Genomic DNA, 26,869 nt, shown 5'->3' on the forward strand with positions numbered 1-26,869 from the left:
TCTGAAAATAAGTCATTTATTATTTATGGTTTTGAGTTAAGATAGCTGTTATTCAAATAGCAAATAACTCAATGTTGGGCATTCTGTTACAGGAAAAATTGGAAGAGTAAGATCTACACGAAGGGATCATGTCATTCGGCACCCCTTTCTGATCCCTGCAGAAGACAGTGAGAAGTCACATGGTAACAATGACAAGTCACACAGTAACAATGACGACCACCTCTGTTGATGGCTGGCCTTGCTCCTCCCAGGGAACACGCTTTATAACAAATGACAGTGACCAAGCCTCCCCAAACTTCTCAGGAACATCAAATGTTACTAACTGTTTCATGGATGAAAAATTACTGTCTACTGTGCTCACAACCTTCTACTCTGTTATTTTTGTTGTGGGACTAGTTGGGAACATAATTGCCCTGTATGTATTTCTGGGCATCCACCGCAAGAGAAATTCCATTCAAATTTACCTGCTCAATGTAGCTATTGCAGACCTTCTCCTCATCTTCTGCCTCCCTTTCCGAATAATGTACCACATTAATGGAAACAAATGGACAATGGGTGTGATTCTGTGCAAGGTGGTGGGAACACTATTTTACATGAATATGTACATTAGCATTATTTTGCTTGGATTCATCAGCTTGGATCGCTACATCAAAATCAATCGCTCTGTACAGCAGCGGAGGGCCATAACGACCAAACAAAGTATTTATGTGTGCTTTATTGTGTGGGCGATTGCTCTTGCTGGATTTCTAACTATGATCATTTTAACCCTTAAGAAAGGAGGGCACAATTCCACCATGTGCTTCCATTACAGAGACAAACATAATGCAAAAGGCGAAGCAATTTTTAACTTCATTCTTGTACTCATGTTCTGGCTCATTTTCCTACTGATAATCCTTTCATACATTAAGATTGGAAAGAATCTTTTGAGGATTTCTAAAAGGAGGTCAAAATTTCCAAATTCTGGTAAATACGCCACCACAGCCCGGAATTCCTTCATTGTGCTGATCATTTTTACCATATGTTTTGTCCCCTATCACACCTTTCGGTTCCTCTACATTTTTGCACAGCTAAACGCATCGTCTTGCGACTGGAAGGAAATCGTTCACAAAACCAATGAAATCATGCTGGTGCTCTCCTCTTTCAATAGCTGCTTGGACCCAGTCATGTATTTCCTGATGTCCAGTAATATTCGCAAAATAATGTGCCAAATTCTTTTTAGACGCTTTCAAAGTGAAGCAAGCAGAAGCGAAAGTACCTCGGAATTTAAACCGGGATATTCCCTGCATGACACATCTGCAGCAGCCAAAATTCAGCCCAGCTCTAGAAGCACTTGAGGCGAGCACACTCAAAAGAATGACAAGTCCAGCCTCTTGATTCCCCGAAGATCTAAACAATCGTGAACCAAAGCCCTAGTATTTACAAAACTCAGACCTTCTCAGAGCTCTGCTCCTAGGTGCTATATTTCACTTGCTCAATTGCAAGATACTTCGAGGCAAAAGAAAGCTTACATTCATCACTAGATTTCAAATCTCTATGCAAAATTTCCTCAAAATACATTGTTAAGCTAACACTTTTTTTTTGGTACTGGGGATTTAACCTAGGGATGCTATACCACTCAGCTACACCCCCAGCCCTTTTTATTTTTTAAAAAATTTGAAACAGAGTCTTGTTAAGTTGCTGAGGGTCTTGATAAATTGCTGAGGCTGGCCTTGAACCTGTGATCCCCTGATCTCAGCCTCTCAAGTACTGATATTATAGGCGTGCGCCACCATACCTGGCCACTGTTATGCTGACACTCTTAACATGCACTATAAAGTTATGTGAAATTCATGCCTTTAACATCCAAATAACTCAAGGAAGCTCTGTCATTTTTCAAGTCAGTACTTACTAAAATCAAGCACTTGATACTAATTTAGAATTTGTTTAAAAGTTAAGTGATTCGGGGACTGAAGATGTCAGAAAACATAAGCTTGTCATTTAAAAAGCTTGTATCATTTGCTACTGTATTCATTTATGCCTAAATCTCTATTAACAGGTAAAACGATAATAAAATTCTAATAAAAATGAGGTAGTCTATCATTGCTTAGATAAAAATATGAAGAGTATACAATACAGAATGGATAGTACAAATGAATAGAGAAGCTAAGAAGTTAGTAGCTGACACGGACTTAAAACTGAACCTTACTTAAGACAGATTCATAAATGATTTGGTCAACTCAGCCATACTCTGCCAGTGTCAAATAGAAAGCGTGCGTACTTAACACTCCAGCAAGTCCACTGTGAGACAGGCATGGCGCAGAATCGCTCAAATATGTACACAAAAACACAGAAGTAATGATGCTCAGTATACTAAATAACTGGAAACAACAAAGCATTCATCTGCGAAAGCCTGAAAGAGTCAACTGTGCTTTGTTCACAACGTGGACCACAGAATACTCCAATGCAATGGATTCCACCCATGGGCATCAACACATGAAAATCTCAAAATAAATGTTGAGTAAAAACGAAACACACACCAAATTGCAAGAGGGCATGGGCCGCATGAAATAATTTACGTACAATATAGAAACGTGTAAAACAATGTTATAGTTTATGATTTAATCGTCTACTTTAAGTGTGTGTATTTGACATATATTACCATGTCTGTTTTGTGTTTTTGTTGGATGTATATGTGTTTAGATATATGGATCTACAAAAATAAGCTCTTGCTATGTTTTTGTATTTTAGGTAAAATAATTTCATGTGGTCCATGCTCTCTTGCAATTCAGTGTGGGTTTCTTCTTTACTCAACATTCCTTTTGAGATTTCCTTGAGTCGCCTAGTTCATTGTCTTGAAGAAGGACTGAATGGTACTCCACATCTGGAGAGATTTGATACAAACAGGACACAATGTTAATGTCTATACAATCTGGGTGGTAGGTGTGTTAGGCAGCCAGATAGAAATGAGCAGGTCAGCCGGGCATGGTGGTGCAAGCTTGTAATCCCAGCATTCAGGAGGATCACGGGTTGTGGACAGCCTCAGCTACTTAGCGAGGCCATTTGCAACTCAGTGAGACCCTGTTTCAAAAATTTTAAATACTAAAAAATAGGGCTGGGGGTATAGCTCAGAGGTACAATGTCCCTGGGTTCTATCCTTAGTACCACAAAGAGAGAGAGAGAGAGAGAGAGAGAGAGAGAGAGAGAGAGAGAGAGAGAGAGAGAGAAAAGAAATGAGCAGGTCAGGTAAAATAGAGATAGACCTGAAGGGAAATTAAGCAAGCCCTCAAAAAGGAAATATGGGGATTCCCTACCTAGCCGACAAGAAGTCAGCCATAGATACCAGAAGGCTAAACTCACTGCATGCACACTTCTCCCTAGCACCCCCACTTAGGTACCCATGGGAAAGCTTCCAACGTGGTGAAAACAGCACAGACATACTAAGTTGTGCCCCAAATGCATATGCATGAGACTGAAACAAGCTCATGTGGAGAACTCAGGGCCTGTTTTCTGCTCCTAGAAATGGACACGCTGCCCTATCTAAACTCCCTTGGCTTCAACCTTTCTTAGGCTGCTTTCTACCACTTTATTACTTTTTTTTCCGTGGTGCTTGAGATTGAGCCAGGGCCATTCTACCCTCCAAGCTACACCCCCCAACCCTATTTTATTATTTATTTGAAAACAGAGTCTCATGAAGTTACTGGGGTCTTGTTAAATTGCTGAGAACTGGCTTTGAACTTGCCATCCTCCTGTCTCAGCCTCCCAGGTGCTGGGATTACAGGCGTGTGATGCCACACCCAGCCCCATTTGACTACTTCTGATTTTGGGTGCATCTATTTAATTCACATGTAAGATTTGTTCATTTGAGGTATTTACATAAAATTGATGGTAGCTCAGGCTGCCCCCATGCCCAGGAGACTACATTTCTGCCTTTATTTCATTTACATCAGGCAGTGAGAGATTTTCTTTTTTCTTAAGCAGTGAGAAATTTTTTCCCTTTTTTTTTCCTTTTTTGGTGCTAGGGATTGGACCCAGGGGCATTCTACCTCTGAGCTATTCTCCCAGCACTATTTTATTTTTTATTTTGAAACAAGTCTCACTGGGTTGCTGAGAGTCCTGCTAAGTTTCTGAGGCTGACCTTGAACCTATGGTCCTCCTTTCTCAGTTTCCCAAATACTGGGATTACGCCTCACTCAGTGAGGGATTTTCATGACCTTTATCTATAGGGTAGGGTCAATGGCCTAGGTCAGCTTGCAGCTGACAACATTTACTGGAGAGCCTTTTGTTAGGTACCAACGTACCCTAAGATTTAAAGAAGTTTGTATTTTCACTGCAAGCAAGCATTGGCAACTTAAAGTAGAATCTGAATTATGTCAACTCGGATGAGAGAGAAACTACGGCATGCTCTCATGGTGAAGGGCACACCGTCACTTGTCCTAGCTATAGGACCGATGAGTGACCGGTGCAGCCCCTCAGCTCAGGCTGGGTTTGTAGATGGTTTGGTTGGTGATTCTAACAATGGGCACAGCGCTGGAAGGTTTGTCCTAAATTTCCTATCTCCCTCCTTCAGGTTCATCACATGCAACAGAATGATGAAGCAAAGTAAGCTGGGCGTGGTGGGACATGCTTGTAATCTTAGTCCTTGGGAGGCTGAGATAGGAAGATGGGTTTGAGGCCAGCCTCAGCAATTTATCAAGGCCCTGCGCAGCTCAGTGAGACCATGTTTCAAGAGTTTTAAAAATAAAATAGGGCTGCTGGTGTAGCTCAAAGGTTCAATCCCCAGTGCCCATAAAAGTCAAAGTAATCATTTTATTTATTTATTTATTCACTCACTGTGTTAGGTGCCTCTAGCACTGTGCTAGGTGCTCACATCATTTAGCTTACACTGCATTGTGATGTAAGCAATAACTGGACTTTCCTTAAGAGGAGATGCAAGTTGATAAATTTCCATTTCGTATATATTGTTTCTGCTAAGACAATCCTTTCCCTTTTCTTTACAGTCTACCCAGGCACAAAAGGATTGGCTGAGATGTCTTGATTCTAAAAAATCCTAAATTGCCATTAATATGTATCTGGGGCAAAAAATTATGCTTATCATTCATCCATCAATATTGTGTGATGTCAAAAAATCCAAATCCAAGCTGGGTGTAGTGGCATATGCTTGTAATCCCAGCATTTGGGAGGCTGATATAGGAGGATCGTGGTTTAAGGACAGCCTCAGCTACTACTTAGTGAGGCTCTTTAAAACTCAGTGAGACCCTGTTTCAAAATAAAGAATAAAAACAATAGGGCGGAGGTAGAATGCCCCTGGGTTCCATCCCCAGTACCCCCCCCCACACACACACATCCAATCCTCAAGACTGGTTTTCTAGCTATCCCACATTTATGCACCCGAAAGCTCTATTTGGAACACAAATGAGAATACAGAACAGCATCAGACAGGTGGAATAGAAGGAAAGAATGAAATGAGACTCGAGCAGCTTTGGATTCTAGCCCATGAAATGCATAAAGAACCAGCACAAGATGCTCTTTGGAAAAGGTTTGTAATTATAATTTAGATATGGGGTGTTGACGATACATAGAATCTCTTTTAGTTTTAATAAGCCATGCAGATTATTTCAGGAACAACAGTTTACCCGTTAGCTATAATCTGGTTGTAATTTCACATATAATTTTTAAACTAACTAAACATTTCAGAGCGTACAAAAAGTAAAACAAACAAATGAAAAAACCATACAACGTAATAGGCAGCTAAGTACCCATCATCCAAACTGAACAGATGTTGATGTTTTGGTCTCCTTAAAATCTCTCTTATACCCAGACACACAATCCAGAAAGTTAGATGCACTAAAGTTTGCCTCGTACCCCCCCAAGTCTACTTCCTAAAGTTAGCATGTATCCTCTGATGGACATCTTTGGACTTTTACGACACAAGGGTGCAAAGCAATATGCATTTTTTTTTGTTTCAAAAACTTGCATAAATGGTGTCTTACAGTTACATCCCGTCATTTCCCCCTAATTATGTTTGTCCACCTTGATACATGTTGGTTTCATTCATTCATTCACTCATTCATGTATTCACTCATTCACCCATGCAGTGCTTTCCTGTTTGAATAAACACCAGCTCATTTCCCCATTTCCCTTAACAATGGGCAATTAGGTATTTTCCACTTCTTCCACTATTAGAAACCATGATCGAGCGAAGTCATCTGTACGCCCTGTGGCGGTATGTGGAGCTTCTCTAGGGTTGACAGAAGTAGTTTTACCAATTATACACCTCTTCCCCAGCTAGGCCAAAATGAGTTCCTATTTACCCATGTCTTCGTTAACACTTGGTTTTGTCACATCTACTGATTTTTGTCCATCTGATTGGTGTGAGATGGTATCTCATTATGGTTTTAATTTGCACTTTCCTGATTAATAGTGAAACGGAGCATCATCTCACATAGGTTTCTTTTTGGGTGAACGGCCTGTTCATATCTGTACCTCTCCTTTTCCTTTTCCCCTTTCTTTCTTTTTTAATTGTAGTTCTTTATATATTCTGAACTCGAATCATTTCTCATCTATATGCGTTGCAAATAACTTCTACTCTAATGTGCTTGTCTTTTACTTTGCACATTTTTTTTTTTTTGGGTCAGGCACCACAAAAAACATAACATCTTTTTATCCTTTTCCTCCTTTTTTTCCTTCTTTTTCTATTGAACCTAGGGGCACTGTACCTCCAAGTTCCACCCCAGCCCTTTTTATGTTTTGTTTGGAAACAGGATGCCATCATGTAGCTGAGGCTGTCCGGGAACCTGTGATCCTCCTGTCTCAGCCTCCCAAATACTGGGATTACAGGCATGCGCCGCCAAACCCTGCAAACTATTTTACAATCCATAAAATTAGATAAACACTTGTTCTTTGATATACATTGGTTAAAGGACTAAGTTAAAGAACTGATAGATAAAACTATAATCAAACAGCTTAGCATTTTGGTTACAAATAGTACAGAGGTGTTAAGTCAGGTATTCCCTGAAAATGAATATAGAAATGTTTTCTGAGCATTAAACTATAAAACCCAAACATATATGTACAGATATGTAAAATATTTTTAAAGAGATAGAAAATCCTCTTCGACCAGAGGACCTGATTAAATATATTAGCATATATAAGGAAATAGCTGGCCCTTCACTAGGGGGTGAAGAAAATTAGGAAGGAGGGCCGGGAAAATGATGGTATTACCATCCAAACACAGTTCAGGGGATTCACCTTGGCCAATGGATGTGGACTACTATGACCCGACTGGTAAGAATTATGTTGAAGCTGAATCCCACATGTTTTCTTAGCTCAACAACATAAATAATGAACCAAGCTAGGCATGGTGGTACATGCTAGGAATCCTAGTACTTGGGAAGCTGAGTCCAATCCTCAGTAATACAGGGAGAGAGAGAGAGAGAGAGAGAGAGAGAGAGAGAGGGAGGGAGGGAGGGAGGGAGGGAGGGAGAGAGAGAGAGAGAGAGAGAGAGAGAGAGAGGGAGAGAGAGAGAGATATGAGCCAAGAGACAACGTGAAAGACAGGTTAAAAGCATGAGTGCTATAGTTTGACTGTTGGAGTTCAATCTTGGGCTCCACTGCTTACTGTGTAATGTTGGAAAAGCTCTATATCCTCTACTGAGAGAAAGGGCTGTTACAAGGCCTGAGTTAAAGAAATGCACCTGGCAAGTAGGAAACATTCAGTATGTGCCAAGGGAAGACAGAGGAAATATACAAAATGGAATGGTCAGAAGCTGAGAGTAAACATCAGAACTAGGGAGATACACATTAGGAGCTGATCTGGATCAAATGAGAGGACGAAGTAAGTCAAGAAAGGGGATCACTGCTGGGTATGGCGGCGAGTGCTTGGAGTGCTCAGAAAACATTTCTATATTCATTTTCAGGGAATACCTGACTTAACACCTCTGTACTATTTGTAACCAAAATGCTAAGCTGTTTGATTATAGTTTTATCTATCAGTTCTTTAACTTAGTCTTTTAAGCAATGTATATCAAAGCACAAGTGTTTATCTAATTTTATGGATTGGAAGAATAGTTGGCAGGGTTTGGCGGCACATGCCTGTAATCCCAGTATTTGGGAGGCTGAGACAGGAGTACTCAAAGTTTGAGGACAGCCTCAGCAACCCAGTGATACTCTGTTTCAAAACAAAAAGAGCTGGAGGAGTAGCTCAGAGGTAAAAAGCCCCTGGTTCAATCCTCAGTAAACACACACATGCATGGGCACGCAGGTGTGCACGCGCGCGTACACACACACACACACACACACATTTACCCTTAGCTTTCATATATATTTTGCAGTACTGAGGATTGAACCCAGGATCATTCTACTTCTGAATTTCAGCCCTTTTTATTTCTTTATTTTGAAATGGGGTCTTCCTAGCTTGTTGAGAGTCTTGCTAATTTGCTGAGCCTGTCCTTGAGTCTGTGGTTCTCCTGTCTCAGCGCCCCAAGTACTGGGGTTCCAGGCCTGTGCTGCCATGCCTGGCTAGCTTTTATGAATAGCAATGCATAGGACAGGAAAGGTAGCAGATCCATCGCGCTGTATGCTCGTCAGAATCGTACTCTGAAATTGGAACAAGTAGAAAAACTTGAAGGTATCGAATGAGATGCCAGAAGAAATTATACTAAAACAGACCCAATCCTTGGCTTCATTCTTTGCAATCAGGGTAGCCAAACTGGTCATCACACTGCATTGTCAAATGAGGACAAGGCCCCTGCACTAGAAACCCAACTCAGTAGTATGAACTCTGGTGGGAATGACAATTACTCTGGGAATGACAATTACTCTACTGTGTCCAATGTTCAGATTTAGTTCAACATCAAGTTTCTAGTTCAGCATTCTTAATGCTTCCCATCAATACTGTTGGCATAGCTTTTCCAGACTATTCCTCAGTAGATAGTTCCTGTCTATGTTTCCTGCCTCTTCTGTTTTTTTAAAATATAAATTATCAGGTATTTCCAAGCCAAGTGTACAGGCACATGCCTGTAATTCCAGTACTTGGGAGGCTGAGATAGGAGGACCACAGTTTGAGGCCAGCCCCAACAACTTAGCAAGACCCTCAGCAACTGAGCCAGACCTTGTTTCCAAATTAAAAAAAAATAAAATAGGAATGGGACTTTAGCTCAGAGGTAGAATGCCTCTGGCTTTAACCCCCAGACCGCATTAAAAATGCCTAGCACCCTGACACCCCCCCTGCTCTTTTCCTTCCCTATACTCAGCAGCACCTCTTCCTCTTCCCCCATTCAGTTTTGTCTGTTTCTCTACTTTCTCTTTTCATGGCCCTTCTCACAATTCAGTGCCCTCTTTTCTTGTGCCACCCACCCCCAACTCTCAAAAGCAGAAATGCTACAGACGTACGTGGAAATCCAGTTTTTACTCAAAGAACAATGCTGTTTCCTCTATATTAACGACAACAGGTTCAGCTGGCTGCAAAGGGAACTGGTAAGGTTTGCATGCATGCTCATATTCAGTTCCCCTTTGTGGGTAGTGAGGCTTGAAAAACGCAGGAACACACAGGGTCAGCTCTTACGCGGCGGATGATGGGCTCCAAATGTCTGTGGCAGCTAGGTAAGTGAATGTGAGTTGCGTGGGCAAATGGTTTGACATAAGCTACCCCGCCCTGCTGCCCTAGTTTTCCTTCTACAGCCTTTCATGAGCCAGTACTGGAGACACCAATGGATTTATCCAGCTCTCAGGATCGAACAAACCACTGGGAAGTCGCAGAAACACACTTTCCTTCCAGTTTTGCTAAAAAGCTAGGTCGATGGGCACGGTGGCATACGCTTATAATCTCAGTGCCTGGGAGGCTAAGACAGGGGAATTGCATATTTGGGGCCAGCCTCAGTAACTTAGGGAGACTCTGTTTCAACATAAAAAGGGCTGGGAGTATAGGTCAGAGGTAGAATGCCCCTGGGTTTAATCTCCAGAACCACAAAAAGAAAAAGAAAACTAGATTGATACCTTGAACTAAAAAAAGAAAAGGAGAGCCTATTTATAGAGGATAAAAATACAAAGGAATACAGAAAAGATTCATAGCATATTTAATATACCCTTAAGTGTGAAGAAGAGCCAAACGAATGTAACAGCACCAGGATATAAACGGGACACAGTGGGCACCCCTTTGCAAAGGATCATCTCCTTTTCTTTGAGAAACAGTACTCAGGAAAGAGTGGACTCTGAGGTACACATATTACAGTAATTCCCAAGGAAAGGGCCATTTCACCGCACCAAGTATAGAAGTAAAATAGAAAAGTTTAGTTAGAACACTAAAATTGCAAGCATACTAAAGGAAATACACTAGATTAAAGATGGTCTCACCATTCCCTTTGAAGGAAAAAACAGAGAAGTCTAATTAGAATCTTAAAATTGCAAGCATATTAAAAGAAATGTGGTAGATTAAAAATAAGGCCCCAAATTCTCTGCCACTTCCCTCATCCAGAATGAACTCTACTTCCTCACTCTTTGAATCTGGGCAGGTGTTGAAATTTATTTTGACCACTAAAATATGGTGGACATTGTATGACATGTGAACAAGGCTGGAAGAGGCTTTGCAGCTGCTAGTTCTACACTCTTGGAACCCCGAGATGCTCTCCATGTCATTAAGTCCAGGATGAAAGGTCCAACAGAGAGGGATGTGCAGCCTGCCCAACCATCCCAGGTGCCTCTCCAGACACGCGGTTGAGGATGTCTGGGCCCACTGAGCCTCAGCTCAGCTGCAGATGACTATGCTGCTGAACCCCGGACAAACTACAGAACAGAGAGTGATGAGTGGTTGCCATATTAAGCCACCAAGTCTGGGGTGGTTCGGTATGCCGCAATAAATGATTTACATAAAATAGAAATGAAGAGAATGTATGAATAGATCTAGTGCTTTTGTGGTGCTGGGTTTTGAACCCAGAGGCATTCTACCTCCAAGTTATACTCCCAGCTTGATTTTATTTCTTATTTGGAAACAGGGTCTTGCTAAGTTGCCAAGGCTGGCTTTGAACCTGCGATCAGCCTCCTAAGTACTGGGATTACAAGCATGTACCACCATGCTTGGCTTGGAATCGATCTAAAAAGGTAACAATGAATAAAAAAATTTCCTTAACACAATAGACAATACCTTGGATTATTTTAAAAGGTCAAGTGTGCATGCATGTGTGTGTATGTAGGTATTTTCTTTTAAAGTTTTACTTGCGGTGCTGAGATTGGAACTGATGGCCTTAGGCAGACTGTGCGCGCTCTGCCACTGGAGTTACACCTTCAGACCAGAAAGGGATGCTTTCTACATCTTTGCAGCACGGGACGTAATGGGGTTGCTAAAGATTTGGTGTGTTCTCAGGAATAAAACTAAGCATATGTTCCCCTTGATGGAGAGAGCTGAATAATGCAGCAACCCGTTAGGGCATCTTTTAAGATGAAGGGAAAAGCTGGTTGTAGTGAGGCCCACCTATAATCTTAGCATTTGAGAGGCCAAGAATGGAGGATCTCAAGTTTGAGGCCAGTGCACAGAAACTTCGTGAGCCTTGTTTCAAAATAAAAAATACGAAGCCGGGTGTGGTGGCAAAAAAAAAAAAAATACGTGGTGGCTCAAGTAATCCCAGTACTTGGGATGTTAGACAGTAGTATCACAGTTAGTGGCCAGCCTCAGCTACTTAGTGAGGCCCTTTGCAACTCAGTGAGACCCTGTTTCAAAATAAAGAATAAAAAATAGGGCTGAGGGTGTAGCTCAGAGGCAGAATGATCCTGGGTTCCATCCCCAGTAACACACACACACACACACACACACACACACACACACACACACACACCAGACAGGGGTAGGGGTGATGAAGGAATGTACATAATTGTTAGAGTAACAGGAGGAAGTGACTACAGTGGAGGATAAAGGTTTAAGAGGCAAAATATACTTTAAATAACACTTATTAATTGTTGTTTTCATTACAAAGCTGTTATTACTGTTTGCTTTTTAAAATCCTATCCATCAACTGCTATGATTTTTTCTGAGTTAGAAAAAGAAGACGGTAATGAAAACTTTCACATACAAAATGTCAGGCTTTCCTTTTCACCACCAGGATAATTATGGGTGTTAATATTCTGCCACGGTGGCACTTTTGATAATCACAAATGCAAGTCAAAATAATCTCCAAGGACAAATCCTATTAAAGGTGGATGTGTGGCACCGGGGTTTCTCTTAAGTATAAAAATCCATTGCCTATTACAGTTACTTTGAGCCTGTCACATTTAAAGTGGTTTTCAGCTATCAAAATAAGAAATTTATAATTTTATTAGGGATTTTATAAAGCCACCAAACCCAAACTTTTCTATTGCTTGAAGCTTCCCCATGGAAAATAGTGCCATGCGGCACCTTCAGCCTGAGAGCTATGGTTTGAACGCGGGCCGGTGATATAGTGCCCTCTGCTGGCCAAAATGCCACCCAAGCCATGAGCCACTTGAGAGATTTTTGAGTTTAAAGTTATTTAACACTGGATTTTTCTTTCCGATTTTTTTTTCCTACTAGGCATTTCTGGAGATCTGGAACTCTAGAGAACTTATTACTCTCCAAGAATCAGTAATTTAGTTGTTTTATTAAAAACACGTTTAGGTTGGCTTTCATTGGAGGAAAAGGAAGAGGAGGCAACATGAAAACATTAGAAACTCTGCTACATATGTTGCTACTTGAGAAATAGATAAACAACAAGACTTGGTTGGAGTGATGCCTTAAAATGCCTACTTCAAGTTTAACATCTCTTCCAACTACCAACAGATTACCAGAATGCAGACACCAATGAAACCATTGATTCAGAATCACCAATGGATGCTAAAATACACGGTGTGAGAGGGAAATGATGTGTTTGTAGCCTGCAAATATGAATCTCAGAGTACTCATTGATTTCAAAGGGAAAAGGGCACCTTTAGGATTCAGAGTTGGAGTTAATGAATTTCCAGACGGAAATTTGGAAACAGGTATATTAGTCATCCGGAAACAGGTACATTATGGTCATTGGGGATACCTGATCACCTATTCAAAGCAATAAACCAGATTCTGTGAGTGCTGTGATATACGTTAAGAAATCAGTATAAAGTAGTATCTAAGCCAGGTATGGCGACACATGATTCTCAAGTAATCCCAACACCCGGGAGGCTGAATCAGGAGGATCATAGGTTCCGAAACAGACTCAGCAAGTAGTGAGATTCTTAGCAATTTAGCAACACCCTGTTTCAAAAAATAAAAATAAAATAAAATAGGGCTGGGTGTGTAGCTCAGATGTAGAATACCCCTGACTGGGTTCAATCACCAGTAACACACACACACACACACACACACACACACACACACACACGTTGCATCTAAGAATGCAGGCTTTGAAGTTACAGTACCTAGGGTTGATTCTAAGTCTTACAATATAGTAGTTGTATTACTCCAGGTAAGCCATTTATCCTCTGTGGACCTATGCTTATCTAGAAAATGAAAGTAATAATAGCATCTATCTCAGAAATAGCTTTAAAATCTATTAATTATTATATATAAAACAGTTCAGTGGGTATCATTTTAATTGTTAATGTTCTGGCTGTTCTGAGGATGGGGCCCAGAGCTTGAGCATGCTAGGAAGGCTACACCTTCAGCCCTATTATTATTACTATTATTATCATTATTATTAGTAGTAGCATTGGGTATTAAACCCGAGTATTCTACCACTAAACTATACCCTCAGCCCTTTTTATTATTTGGAAACATGGTCTCAGTAAGCTGCTGAGAGTCATGCTAAGTTGACGAGCTTGTCCTCAAACCTGTGATCCTTCTGAATCAGCCTTCTCAGTACTGGGATTAGGGGCACACACCACTGCTACTGGCCCTATCATTAAATTTTTTGTGTGGTAGTAGGAATTGAACCCAGAGGCATTCTACCTCTGAGCTACATCCCCGGACCAATTTTATTTCTTATTTGGGAACAGGGTCTCACTAGGTTGCTGAGAGCCTCACTAAATTGCTGAGGCTGTCCTTGAACCTGCAATTCTCCTTAGTGTCAGCCTTCCAAGTACTAGGATTACCAGTGCGGGCCACCACGTCTTGCCCTATTATTAATTTTCCCAGGAAAACTTGTTACTTCAGTACTGGTGCCAAGAGTATGAGAAGCTGGATGCACACACCAACAGGTCCAGGGGGAAGACCTCACACACCCAGTTCTTCCTCATCTTCCCTCGACGTCTCTTTCTCTTTCTCCCCTTGAATAAGGTTGGGAAGTGACAAGGAGAAATAATTTAACTTTAAGATGACTTTACCTAGAAATTCAAAAGAAGTAATCAGTAATAAAACGAATGACCATGAAACTTTGGTCCTAGAAAGAGACTTGTAGAGTGGTGGGAAGTCTGGACACTGATACATGGCATCTTCTTAATTACCTTTATTTTATTTTATTTTTTTTGCAGTACCGGGGATTGAACCTGAACCCTCAGCCCTATTAACTCTTTATTTTGAAACAGGGTCTCACTAAGTTGCAGAGGACCTCGCTAAGTAGCTGAGGCTGGCCACAAACCTGCGATCCCCCTGTCTCAGCCTCCCAAGTACTGGGATTACAAGCGTGCGCCACCATGCCCAGCTCTTAATTACCTTAATGTCACTGCATTCCAAGTTGCTGTTTTCCCAGGGTGTGTGTGTGTGTGTGTGTGCGCGCGCGCGCGTGTGCGCGCACGTGTGCTATGACAATACAAGAGACCAAATTATTTTTAGATTCTTATAAAATACTTCATTTTCAGAAATCTTTACTTTTGGTTTTCCAAAGAAGCCATAGAAAAGAATGGTTAGCTGTTGGATGCAGTGGTGGATGGGATGACGGGCATACACCACTGCATCCAACAACTAACCATTCTAAGTGCTCCTCTGTTTTCCAACTGCTGCCTCAGAGGGAATCCCAGCTCTGTGACTGCCACTGAACCTGCTACAGCATTTCTGTGCTGGGTATTCCTAAAAGACGATGTCTTGCCGGTGCGCTGAGGCCTATATGAAAAGACAAAAGCCACAATGGCAGGAGAGTGAAACTTGGATTATCAGGTCAACTTATGTTTTGTCATTACACCTTTCTCAGGAGGCTAATAATTTTTCTGCAGTATTATAAATGTCCCAACTATCTGATACCATGGCACATGCCTCAGAGGCAGAACCCCCGCCCCAAGGGGGGTGAAACTTTGTACTGTATTCTCTGTTGTTTTTAGTAGGCACTGAAACAAATGCTCCCACTGTCTCATGGAAAATCAGCTCTTAAGAGCAAGTAGAAGCAGAGAATGGTGGCACACATATCAGTAATTCCAATATTTGGGAGGTTGAGGCAAGGAGGCTCATAAATTCAAGGTCAGCCTCAGCAACTTAGCAAGACCCTATTTCAGAACAGATAAATATAAAGGGCTGGGGATGTAGCTCAGAGGTAGAATGCCCCTCTGGGTTCAAATCTCAGCACCAATAAACAAACAAACAAGCAAACAAACAAACAACATTTTAACCAGGTATGGTGGCACATGCTTGTAATTTCAGTACTTGGGAGGCTGAGATAGGAGGATTGCGTGTTCAAGGCCAGTCTCAGAAAATTAGTGAGGCCTTCCACAACTTAATGAGACCTTGTTTCAAAAAAAGAATAAACGCTGGGTGTGGTGGCGCACGCTTGTAATCCCCGCGCTTGGGAGGTGGAGACAGGAGGATCGCGCAGGTTCGAAGCCAGCCTCGCTGGCTTAAGAAACCCTGTTTCCAAGTAAAAAAGTGTAAAATAGGTCTGGGAGTGTATCCCGGAGGTAGAAGGGCTTCCAGGAACCCCAGTACCACCAAAAAAAAAAAAAAAGAATAAAAAACAGGGCTGGGGGTATAGCTCGGAGGTAGAATCCCCTGGGTTCAATCCCCAGTACCACACATACATAACAAATAATCAAAAATTTAAAAAGGGGACTGGGGAGGTATAGCTTAGAGGTAGAAGACCCCTAGGTTCAAGCCTCAGCAACAAACAAACAAACAAACAAACAAACAAACAAGGATGGGGTGTTGCTTGGAGGTAGAATGCCCCTGGATTCAATCCCCAACACCATAAAAACAAATAAATAACAATACAAAATAGGGCTTGGGGTGTAGCTCGGAGGTAGAATGCATCTGGGTTCAATCCTTTGCGACACAGAGAGCAAGTAGAGGTCCCTTTTTGCACCCTGATAAAGGGTGGGCCGCCCATGATTAAGAGCTGCCTATAGCAGGAGGCGAGGGCTGGAGAACAGCGTAACTGGAAACAGAGCTGCGGCCAGACACCACATCCGGAAGAGCGCAGGGGCTCAAAGAGCCTTGAAAACCACAGCTTTGAGTAACCAGGCTGGGCCATGCTCCTCTGCAAGGTGGTCTTGGTGTGCATTGAAACTGGGCAAGGCTCACCACTGTCCCCCCTTTTAGGAGAATCATTTTTAGGATGTGAAGGTGTAAAGTGGAGAAAATTAGGCAAGACTTCTCTTCCTGCCCACCAGCCTCCCAATGCTCAGAACTTCTGATTGGTCAGGGAAAGCATTCACATGGCCAATTGCAGCTGGTTTACACCCTGGCTCGATAGCCGAAAGTAACTTTCGAGTTGAAGCACCAAAGTTCAGGTATGATTAAACTGTCCTGTGTTTTTTGGCCAAGAAAAAAATAATAAGGAGCTCTAACACCCGAGAATCAAGGGGGTATGAAAAGCTTTAATATACTCCTGCTATCTGTAGCCTGCCATGGCTTGCCAAAACAATGTCCGCATACCTGCCCCTTGGACTACTCTCCCTCAACCACTGCGAAGGATTTCTGGGGCCAGATTAAAAACATACTTGAAGCTGGGCATGGTGGCGCACATCTATAACCCCACTACTTGGGAGGCTTAGACAGGAAGAGGGAAGGTTTGAGGATAGCCTCAGCAATTCAGCAAGGTCCTCAGTAACTTAGCAAGACGTAGTTTCAAAATAAAAAAATAACATAGGGCTGGGGGTGTGGCTCAGAGGTCTAATGCCCCTGGGTCCCATCCCTAGCACCACTAAAAAAATAAATAAATAGACTTGCTACTCGCATGAGTATCAAGAAAATTTAGCACAAGACAGGACTTGAAGAAAACTAACACTTCAAGGAGGCAGATCATAGGGCTCGGAGAACGCTCAGAAGATAATTATTTGGCAGATGATACAGGAAGTAATTAGGACTGTTAGGCAAGAGCATTTGGACTTGTACAAACAGAAGCAGAACTTTGAAGGGGAGGCTGGGAAAGATGAATGAGAACCGAAGTAAACTCCCCGGTGACCTGAATAAGAAAAGTCCAAAGGGGCACCCTATTGTACAGAGAACTTGCAACACACTCTCATTATTCTTTTTTTTGTGTGCGGTACTGGGGTTCCTGGAAACCTTTCTACCTCCGGGCTACACTCCCAGACACCTAGGTTTTTTTAAAAACATATTTTTACTTGAAAACAGGGTCCCTTAAGCCGGCGAGGCTGGCTTTGAACCTGCGAGATCCTCCTGTCTCCACCTCCCAAGCACAGGGATTCTCTTATTATTCTTGAAATGTCTCCTTGACCACCGGTAATATGCGTGCGTGTGTGCATGTGTGCGTGCGTGCGTGTGTGTGTGTGTGTGTTAGTGTTACTAGGGACTGGACTGAATCCAGGGGTGTCCTATGTCCAAGCTGCATCCTAAACCCTTTATATTTTTTTCTTTTGAAACGAGATCTTTCTAGGTTGTTGAGGGTCTCACTAAATTGCCGAGGCTGTTCTGGAACCTGTGATCCTCCTGTCTCAGTCTCACAAGTACTGGGATTGCAGGCATGCTCTACCATGCCAGACTTCTAGGGCTTCTATACCTCAAATATCTGGCATGGAATTGTTGCTCAGCGCGTATTCTCTTCTCTTGCCTTCCTTTGCTTTCCCCAAACCCTCCAGACCCATGGTAATTCATGGTTCCCTTTGTTTTCTAATTCATAGAGACGTCTGCATCCCACCTCACTTACTGATCTGAATTCATGGCTTGCAGATGGAATTGCCCTTGAATTTACAGAGACCCTAAACTGCTCTGTGGCTAACATACCACTTTGGTGACCTCTGCATGCCATTATTAGCATGGCTGAAACTCAGATAAATATGCGTTGAGTGAATTGTACTGTTTAAGAAAACTATAGGGCACTAAAAACTGCAAACAGTCTAAGGATGTAACAGCAGAGGCTTGAGAGTTGGTCTTTGCAGACCAAAGTAAACTCCCCGGTGACTTGCTCTCCCTCCCTTCGCCCGAATTCTAAATTCTACAGAAAAGTTCTGCTCAAATAATTAGTTAGCTGCTTAATGATCTTTCTTTAGATTTGCAAAATCCAGAATACCTGGTGAACTTCAGACAACATCAGAATGTACCACAACCCTCCTGGTGCATGAACCAGGAGGTTCATGCCTGGAAGGTGCTGTGATGTTCACCTGAAGAATATCTCACCCCAGGAGGTCAAGGTCTATTGTGCTGCTCTGGCCCTGGGGGAGACATGTGCTTAGAGGACAGGTGTTGGTAAATATCATCTCGGAAAAGTGCACAGCTCAACAGCAGGAACAGATTTTATTTTGGGATAAATCTGGGAGGAGGTAGCTGACTGGGAGAGTCCATGAGAGTTAGGGGCCCCTGCCTTACAGACTAGGGGCTTTTTATGGGGCATTAGGAAGGAGGAATCACTAGACAGTTGAGGCTTTTCCCCACTGGTGGTCATGGCAGGGGGCCAGGACAGGTAGATTTATGAGGCTGGGGTCAGGGGGATGGTTAGGGTCGCTTTCCCGGCACTGCTGGGGTTCTTTTGTTCTCAATCTCCTCTGGCCAGGCCTCAAAGCCAGACCTCACAGTGCCCACAGACCGGAACACCCGGTGAACTGCTGTCCCTTGCTTCCCTCCTCCTTCGAGCCCTTTTGGCTACCTGAATTCTCTAGGTATACAGAAAAGCCCTTCAGTGTACTTCAGTTGTACACGTACACCCTCCTATGCATCTGAGTTCTCCAGGTACGCATAAGGGCTCAGAGGGAGATAGTCCTCCTCCATCTTCTTGAGGCCCTCTTAAATAAACCTGATTTCTTTCCCACCAACTCAAGCCGTGACTTTCCAGCAGTAAGCAGAGGGACCTGGGCACAGTAAGAAGAACTGGCAAAACTTCCACCTAGCCAGGCTTTCCAATAAATGATCTCACACCGGTTCTGTTGGTTGAACAATGGCTCAGTATCTGTGGTTGGTCGGTTTCTAAGATGGCTCTCCGTGACCACCATGTCCTACGCCCTGCAGTTCACCCCTCTCACGCTGAATGGAGCCCAGCTCTAGGTGCCCAACAGAATATCGTGGAAGTCACAGTGTTGACTTCAGTGGCTAGCTCAACAAAACAAAAGAAAAAAGGCGCTTCAGCTGTGGACTTGCTCTTGTACTTGCTCTGAGGGAAGCCAGTCACAGGGCTGTGGGGCCTTGGGGAACTTACATAACCTTGCTGAGCTGCAGCTCTCCTCGCCTTTCAAATGAAGATCTTTATTTCTCTGGGGGCTGTGAAGATTAAGACTTGCCCATAAAGCAAGTGGCAGGGAGTCTGGCACCCAGGCAGCCCTCCTGATGGGTGAGTAAGAGACAGTGGCGGGAGATGTGGCAGTAGCAGCAGCTGAGTGGACGGGAGATGTGAAGGAAAGAGAAATCCCAGATGAGGGCTAGGTTTGGGGTGTGAACAACTCAACAACTGTGTCATTTACTGAGTTTGGGGACAATGGAGAAAAACAAAGACATTTTTTTGGACCAAAAATGCTTAAGCCCTATTATATAATGTTAAAATTCTCTTTTTCTGGGTATGGTGGCAACACACCTGTAATCCTAGTACTTGGGAGGCTGAGACAGGAAGATCACAGGCTCAAAGCCAGCCTTGGCAACTTAGTGAGACCCTCAGCAACCTAGTGAGACCATGTTTCAAAATAAAACATAAAAAGGGGCTGGGAGTGTAGCTCAGAGGAAGAATGCCCCTGTTCAATCCCCAGCAACACATACACATACACACACATATGCACACACATGCACATTATTTTTTAATCACTTATAAACAGTATTCCATTTTTATTCTTGTTTTTGATACTGGGAATTGAACCCAGGGGCATATCACCTTTGAACTACATCTCTAGTTTCATTTTTTATTTTGAAACAGATTATTGCTAATTGCTGAGGCTGATTTCAAGCCAGCAATCCTCCTGTCTCAGCCTCCCCTGGGATTAGAGGTATGTGCCACCATGGCCGGCTCCATTTCTTTCTTCTTTAAATTACTATCGTACTTGTAAGCTGTTTTCTTTTCGATTTTTTTTAATGGTGTTGGGGATGGAACTCAGGGCCTCACACATGCTAGGCACACAGCTCGATCACTATGCTCAACTTTTTTTCTCGTTGTTGTACTAAGTGATGGTTGGAGTAAAAATGATAGGAATTCTGGAAGTCAAACTACTCTGCAATCAATGGTCATGAAACCCTGGAAGAATCACTGTTATTAATTAAATAATGGGGAGCATTGCAACGATGCACAGCGACAGAATGAACTCCAGACACTTCAGGGAGTTCTCTCTTTCGTTTTTGAGAGAAATGTTAGCAAACATTAGGGAGAATTTATGCAATCAGCGTGGAATAAGGTTTAAGTGTTAGGGGTTATGAGATAGGGCAAGGGACTTGTATTAATTTAAGATGAAGATTTACTAATAACCAAAGTGCTTAGGCTTGATGAAAATTACATTTCTGCTATCTATTCTTTTTTTTTTCTGTACCAGGGATGGAACCCAGGGGCATTCTACCTTTGAGTTACACCCACAGCCCTATTTTTTATTCTTTATTTTGAAACAGGGTCTTACTGAGTTGCAGAGGGCCTCACTAAGTAGCTGAGGCTGGTATCAAACTGGGATCCTCCTGTCTCAGCCTCCCAAGCGCGGGGATTACAAGCGTGCGCCACCACACCCAGCCCTATCTATTCTTTTTTTTAGACTTCCACTGGCTCAACTACCCAAGGAAAGGGTAGCCCCGGAGGTAAATTTAGCTCCCGAGTTGTACACACTTAGCTTCCATTTAGTTAGTAGCTCATAGACAAGCACATCTTTGTTTTGGTACTGGGGATTGAATCCAGGGAAGATGTATCTCTGAGCTATACCCTTAACCTTTAAAAATATTTATTTATTTATTTATTTATTTATTTATTTATTTAGTGGTACTAGGGATTGAACTCAGGAGCATTCCATCTCTGGGCTATGCCTCCAGCCCTATCTTTATTCTTTATTTTTGAAACAGGGTCTTACTAAGTTGTGGAGAGCCTCACCAAGTAGCTGAGACTGGCTACAAACCTGCAATCCTCCTGCCTCAGGCTCCTAAGTACTGGGATTACAAGCGTGCGCCACCACGCCTGGCTGGTGAGCACATGTATACAATCGGTTTCGTAATCTCTTACATCGCAGCTACTCATTTGACATGAGGCATATCTGGCACTTCCTGATCCCCCAAATTCATTATGAAATGCTCCAAACAATTTACGATGCCGAACTCAAATGGAGGCAGCACAAGGGCAAATAGAAGTAGAGTGAGTTACTTTGTTGGTTTCTTTTTTCTTTCTCTCTCTTTTTTTGCTGGCGCTAAGAATTGAACTCAGGAGCATTCTACCTCTGAGCTACACCCCGGCCCTATTTTATCTTTATTTGGAAACAGGGTCTTGCTAAATTGCTGAGGCTGGCTTTGAACCTGCGATTCTCCTGTCTTAGTTTCTCGAGCACTGGAATTACAGGTGTGTGCCACCATGCCCACCTGAGTTCCTTACTCTGTAACCAAACTGGGACTCAAATCCCTAAGTGTGGTCTGCACTTGTGAAACAGACTCGCTAACCCCCAAATTGACAGATTCCCTCTAAAACTGGTACCTTCCAGAATACCTGGTTTTCTGCATTTCCTCCAGAAGAAATTAATGGCTGCAGAGCTACCCACCCAGGCCAGCAGTGCCTAGGCTGGCTATCTAAATCCACATATGTATATTTCTCTTGTTCTTCCCTTTACATATCTATATGTATATATATCTATATGTATTATATTATATATTCCTGATGCCCTGAAATTCTCTGTAGATAGAGAAATTTTTTTTTGGTGGTACTGGGGATGGAACCAGTGGCCTTCTACCTCTGGACTACACTCCCAGACCTATTTTATATTTTATTTGGAAACAGGGTCTCTTAAGCCAGCTGAGGCTGGCTTCGAACCTGCACGATCCTCCTGTCTCCGCCTCCCAACAGGAGTTTGTCCTGCCTTCCTTCCAAGCTGGCTTCCATGGAAACCTACGTTCCTGCAAATTTGACTGGGAGCCTTGTGGAGCAGGCCAGTGGACAACATGGTGCAGGGTGCCCCACTGTGAGCTCTTCTGGGCCTCAGCGTCTTGCAACCTTAAAACAAAGACTCACAACTTATAGATCATGCAGTTCTAGACTGGATCTAGGACACTTAATTCCAGCAAGCTGCTATATGTAAGAAAACTCTGAGTTTTATTCATTATTTATTTATTGGTATTGGGGATTGAATGCACTACTTCTGAGATATACCTCCAGCCTATTTTTTATTTTGAAACAGGGTCCCATTAAATTGCAGAGGGCTTCCTAAGTTGCTGAGGCTGGCTTTGAATCTGCTCAGCTTCCCAAATACTGGTGTTACAAGTGTGCGGCTGCCTGCATTCTTCTTTTTTTTTTTTTTGGTGTGGTACTGGGAAGTGAACCCAGGGGTGTTCTACCTACGAGTTTCACCCCATCCCTTTTTTTTTTTGGTGGTACTGGGGTTCCTGGAAGCCCTTCTACCTCCGGGCTACACTCCCAGACCTATTTTTACATTTTTATTTGGAAACAGGGTCTCCTAAGCCAGTGCGCGCGGCTGGCTTTGAACCTGCGCGATCCTCCTGTCTCTGCCTCCCAAGCACGGGGATTACAAGCGTGCGCCACCACGCCCGGCCACCCCTATCCCTTTTTTCTTTTTTTGGTGGTGGTACTGGGGTTCCTGGAAGCCCTTCTACCCCTGGCCTACACTCCTAGACCCATTTTATATATTTTTTAAAATTTGGAAACAGGATCTCTTAAGCCAGCGAGGCTGGCTCCGAACCAGCCTCCGATCCTCCTGTCTCTGCCTCCCAAGCGCGGGGATTACAAGCGTGCGCCACCATGCCCGGCGTGCATCCCTATCCCTTTTGACTTTATTATTATTATTATTATTATTATTATTATTATTTTTTTTTTATTTTTTATTTTTTGGTGGTACTGGGGTTCCTGGAAGCCCTTCTACCTCCGGGCTACACTCCCAGACCTATTTTATATTTTTGAAACAGGGTCTCTCACGCCAGCGCGGCTGGCTTCGAACCTGCGCGATCCTCCTGTCTCCGCCTCCCAAGCGCGGGGATTACAAGCGTGCGCCACCACGCCCGGCTTATTATTATTTTTTTTAATTTTGAAACAGGGTCTCACTAAGTTGCATAGGGCCTCCCTAAATTGCTATGGCTGACCATGAACCTGCTATCCTCCTGTCTCAGCCTTCCAACTACATGGCTTACAAGGTGTGTGCCTCCGTGCCTGGCAGCCCATATTCTTGATAAAGATGGATTGCAAATAAGCCATCCATAGAATTTTCCTGATCATTTTACAGACAAATTTGTACTGCTCTTTTATTAGGTTACTATAAAGTGGTTCCTTTTATCACTATGTCACATAAAACTAACTAGCTTCAGCAGCCAATCATGTTTCATCAACCTAAATGAGGTGTAATGAGTTCATGAAATAATCTTAAAGAAGTACTTCCTCCCACTACAGAAATAGAGAAATGAGTGTTTTTTTTGAGGAGGTGGTTGCTACATTTACCGTAACTATTGAATTTCTTCTCTTTAATTTCCTTTTCCCCCACTGTAGTTGGTTTCAGGCAAGACTATTTACATTGACTGAGGAGACGGGAAGAGTGAAAAGTGGAGAATTGTTCAGTCTGAAATTTGCATCGCTGCCTTGAACGACCTAACCGTACTTGACATAACCACTCCTACAGGTAAGGGGGCTTTTATTTATTTTTAGCTTAAAGGTAAGTTCTGTAAAAAAGTTAATTTAGTAAACTTGAAACTTTAAAAACCGATCATTAGGAAAGGATGTCAGCCTTTTAGTTGTATAGATAATCACTGGTAAGCCTCAAAGAGTTGGGAAACTCTATTCATTTGTTAAATTAGCAAACATACAATGTACACGAGTCACTTGAGAGACATTTTACAGAGGGGGATTGCTGACTTGAAGACATTTTCTTTTTTTTGTGTGTGATACTGGTGATTGAACCCATGGATATTCTACCTCTGAACTACACTCCTAGTCCTTAGAAAAAAATTTTTTTTGAAAAAGGGGCTTGATAAATTGCTAAACTTGGCCTCAAATCTGTGATTCTCCTTTCTCAACCTCGCAAGTACTGGGATTACAGGCATGTGCCACCATACCTGGCTGGAGACATTTTCTTGAAAGCAATTCTGTAATCTATAACATGACATTTTGATTTGATTTTGTTAATGATATTTCTCAAATTTTAGAAAATAATCTAGTAGCTCCAGAATCAGCTACTTATTTATTTTTATTTATTTATTTATAGCACTGGGGGTGGAACCCAGAGGCACTCTACCTCTGAGCTGCACCCCCAGCCCTATTTTATTTTTTATTTGGAAACAGGGCTTCACTAAGTTGCAGAGTGGGTCACTAAGTTGCCAAGGCCGGCTGCAAACCTATGATCTCTCATCTCAGCCTCACACATAGGGATTACAAGTATGTACCACTATGCCCAGAGAAATAGTGTTTTAAAAAGAAGAGGTACAGAATAGACACAAACTTGAGATGCCGAAGATGGTCAACTAGTTGTTATTTGCTATCTTGAGGTTCCTGTACAGACTCAACCTTATCTGTTTGATAAAGCCAGTGTCTGCAAAAGTCTCTTACCTGTCCCCTGTTCAGGAGCATCTGCTACGAATATTCATGTAGAAGCACCATTACAGCTGCTGTTTTTAGTGTATTATGTATTATTTTACACAAGGCAGGGGCTAGTGCTTTCCTTTTCTTTCTTTTTTGTGTGGAACTGGGGATGGAGCCTAGGGTCATTCTATCTCGGAACTACACTCCCAGTCTCCCCTTTTTTCTTTATTTTTGAAACAGGGTCTCACTGAGTTGCAGAGGGCCTCACTGAGTAGCTGAGGCTGGCTGCAAACTTGCGATCCTCCTGTCTCAGCCTCCCAAGTACTGGGATTACAAGCGCATGCCACCACGCCCGGCTTTAGTGCTTTTCTTGAATAACCTATAAGAAAACTCTACTCCTTATGTAGGGTCAAAATCTACATTGAGCAGATGAATTTTTCTCAAGAAATAAAGTGTCTCACTTCACCCTCTATTTGACTCATTTTAAATCACTGACGTTATAGATTAGGTTTTATTTATTTATAACCACATCTATACTAAGTGCAGCCAGATTGCAATTCACCACATACAAACTCTTTCTTAAGCATATGGACCATTTTCTAAATAAAAATGGCAAAGAAATAAAATGATTACGATAGTGGTAGACATTAAGGGTCTCAGTATTTGAATCTTAAAATTTTAAGTCTTTTGGTCTGGATTGTTTGGTTTAAAAATTATTTCAAAATTATAACAATATATTTGAAAAAGTCCCATTTTGTAAAATTTGAAATATAATATTAAAGTAATCCAAGATGCAGAAAGCAAAACCATATGATTTTGAAAAGGGGTACAGAGTTAAAAGACCCTGAAAGCTTGAGTGCTGAGATCAGAGGTTATGTATGGCCAAATTTTTATGTTTATAAAATCAGAGAATGTGCTGGGTGTGGTGGTGCATGCCTGTAATCCCAGTGCTTAGGAGGCTATGGTAGGAGGATCACAGGTTCGAGGCCAGTGTCCAGTAGCTTACTGAGACCTTGTTTCAAAATAAACAATAAAATAAGGCTGGGGGTGTAGCTCAGAGTCCTGGGTTCAACTCCCAGCATCACAAAAATAAATAAATAAATAAATAAATAAATAAATAAATAAATACAAAATAAATTAAAAAATAAAAAGGGCTCTAGGTGTATCTCAGAGGTAGAATCCCCGTGGGTTCAATTTCCAGTGTCACAAAAATAGAATACTGAAATAAACAGAATACAAAACTGAGAATGTGATTTAAAAAAGAGGCTGGGAAACCCTGATGTTGCTCCTAAAAGAGTAGAGAATGTGGTTTAGGAACGGATGTGAAGAACACAGAAATGTGGTGCTTTGTGAATAGAGACCGTGATGCTTTATTTGTTCAGAACCCAGTAACTTTTCTTTGTTATTCTTGCCTGAAAAATAAGGGAATAAGAAGAAAAATAAGAATGAAAAGGAGTTTGTCCATGATTCTTCAGTCCTTCATGTGTAACTTTTGCAGTAAGAAAGATTTAAAAATGAGAGGTTAAAAAAACCAGACTGGTGTGATGGCACCTGCCTGCAATCCTCGTACCTGGGGACTGAGACAGGAGGATCACAGGTTCCAGACCAGCCTCAGCAACTTAGAAACACCCTGTTTCAAAATAAATAAAAAGGGTTGCAGATGTAGCTTGGAGGCAGAATGCCCCTGGGTTTACAGTATCCAGTACCAAAAACAAACAAACAAACAAACCCCCCCAAAACCAAATCCACACCTTCATTTATTTTTTATTTTTTGGTAATGGGGATTGAACCCAAAGGCATTCTACTCCCAGCCCTATTTAATTTTTATTTTGAAAAAGAGTCTCTTTAGGCTTATGAGAGTCTTATTACTTGCTGAGGCTATCCTCAAACCTGCAATCCTCCTGTCTCAGCCTCGTAAGTACTGG

The 26,869-nt window shown here is 42.3% G+C and overlaps 2 protein-coding genes across 7 annotated transcripts in view; one reads left to right on the forward strand and one right to left on the reverse strand.

The window, feature by feature from the left end:
• The window catches only part of CASK (calcium/calmodulin dependent serine protein kinase), a gene marked incomplete at both ends in the record, with an annotated part of 384,129 nt that overhangs the window by 157,635 nt on the left and 199,625 nt on the right, over positions 1-26,869 (reverse strand). The gene's annotated exons all lie outside the window — the stretch shown is intronic.
• On the forward strand, positions 180-1,334 carry GPR34 (G protein-coupled receptor 34; the record flags this gene model as incomplete). Its single annotated transcript, XM_080718362.1, has 1 exon — positions 180-1,334. One exon carries the CDS (start codon positions 180-182, stop codon positions 1,332-1,334), a length of 1,155 nt encoding a protein of 384 aa, XP_080574488.1.

Source organism: Muscardinus avellanarius, assembly GCF_963383645.1.
Source record: "Muscardinus avellanarius genome assembly, chromosome: X".
NCBI classification, from domain to species: Eukaryota; Metazoa; Chordata; class Mammalia; order Rodentia; family Gliridae; genus Muscardinus; species Muscardinus avellanarius.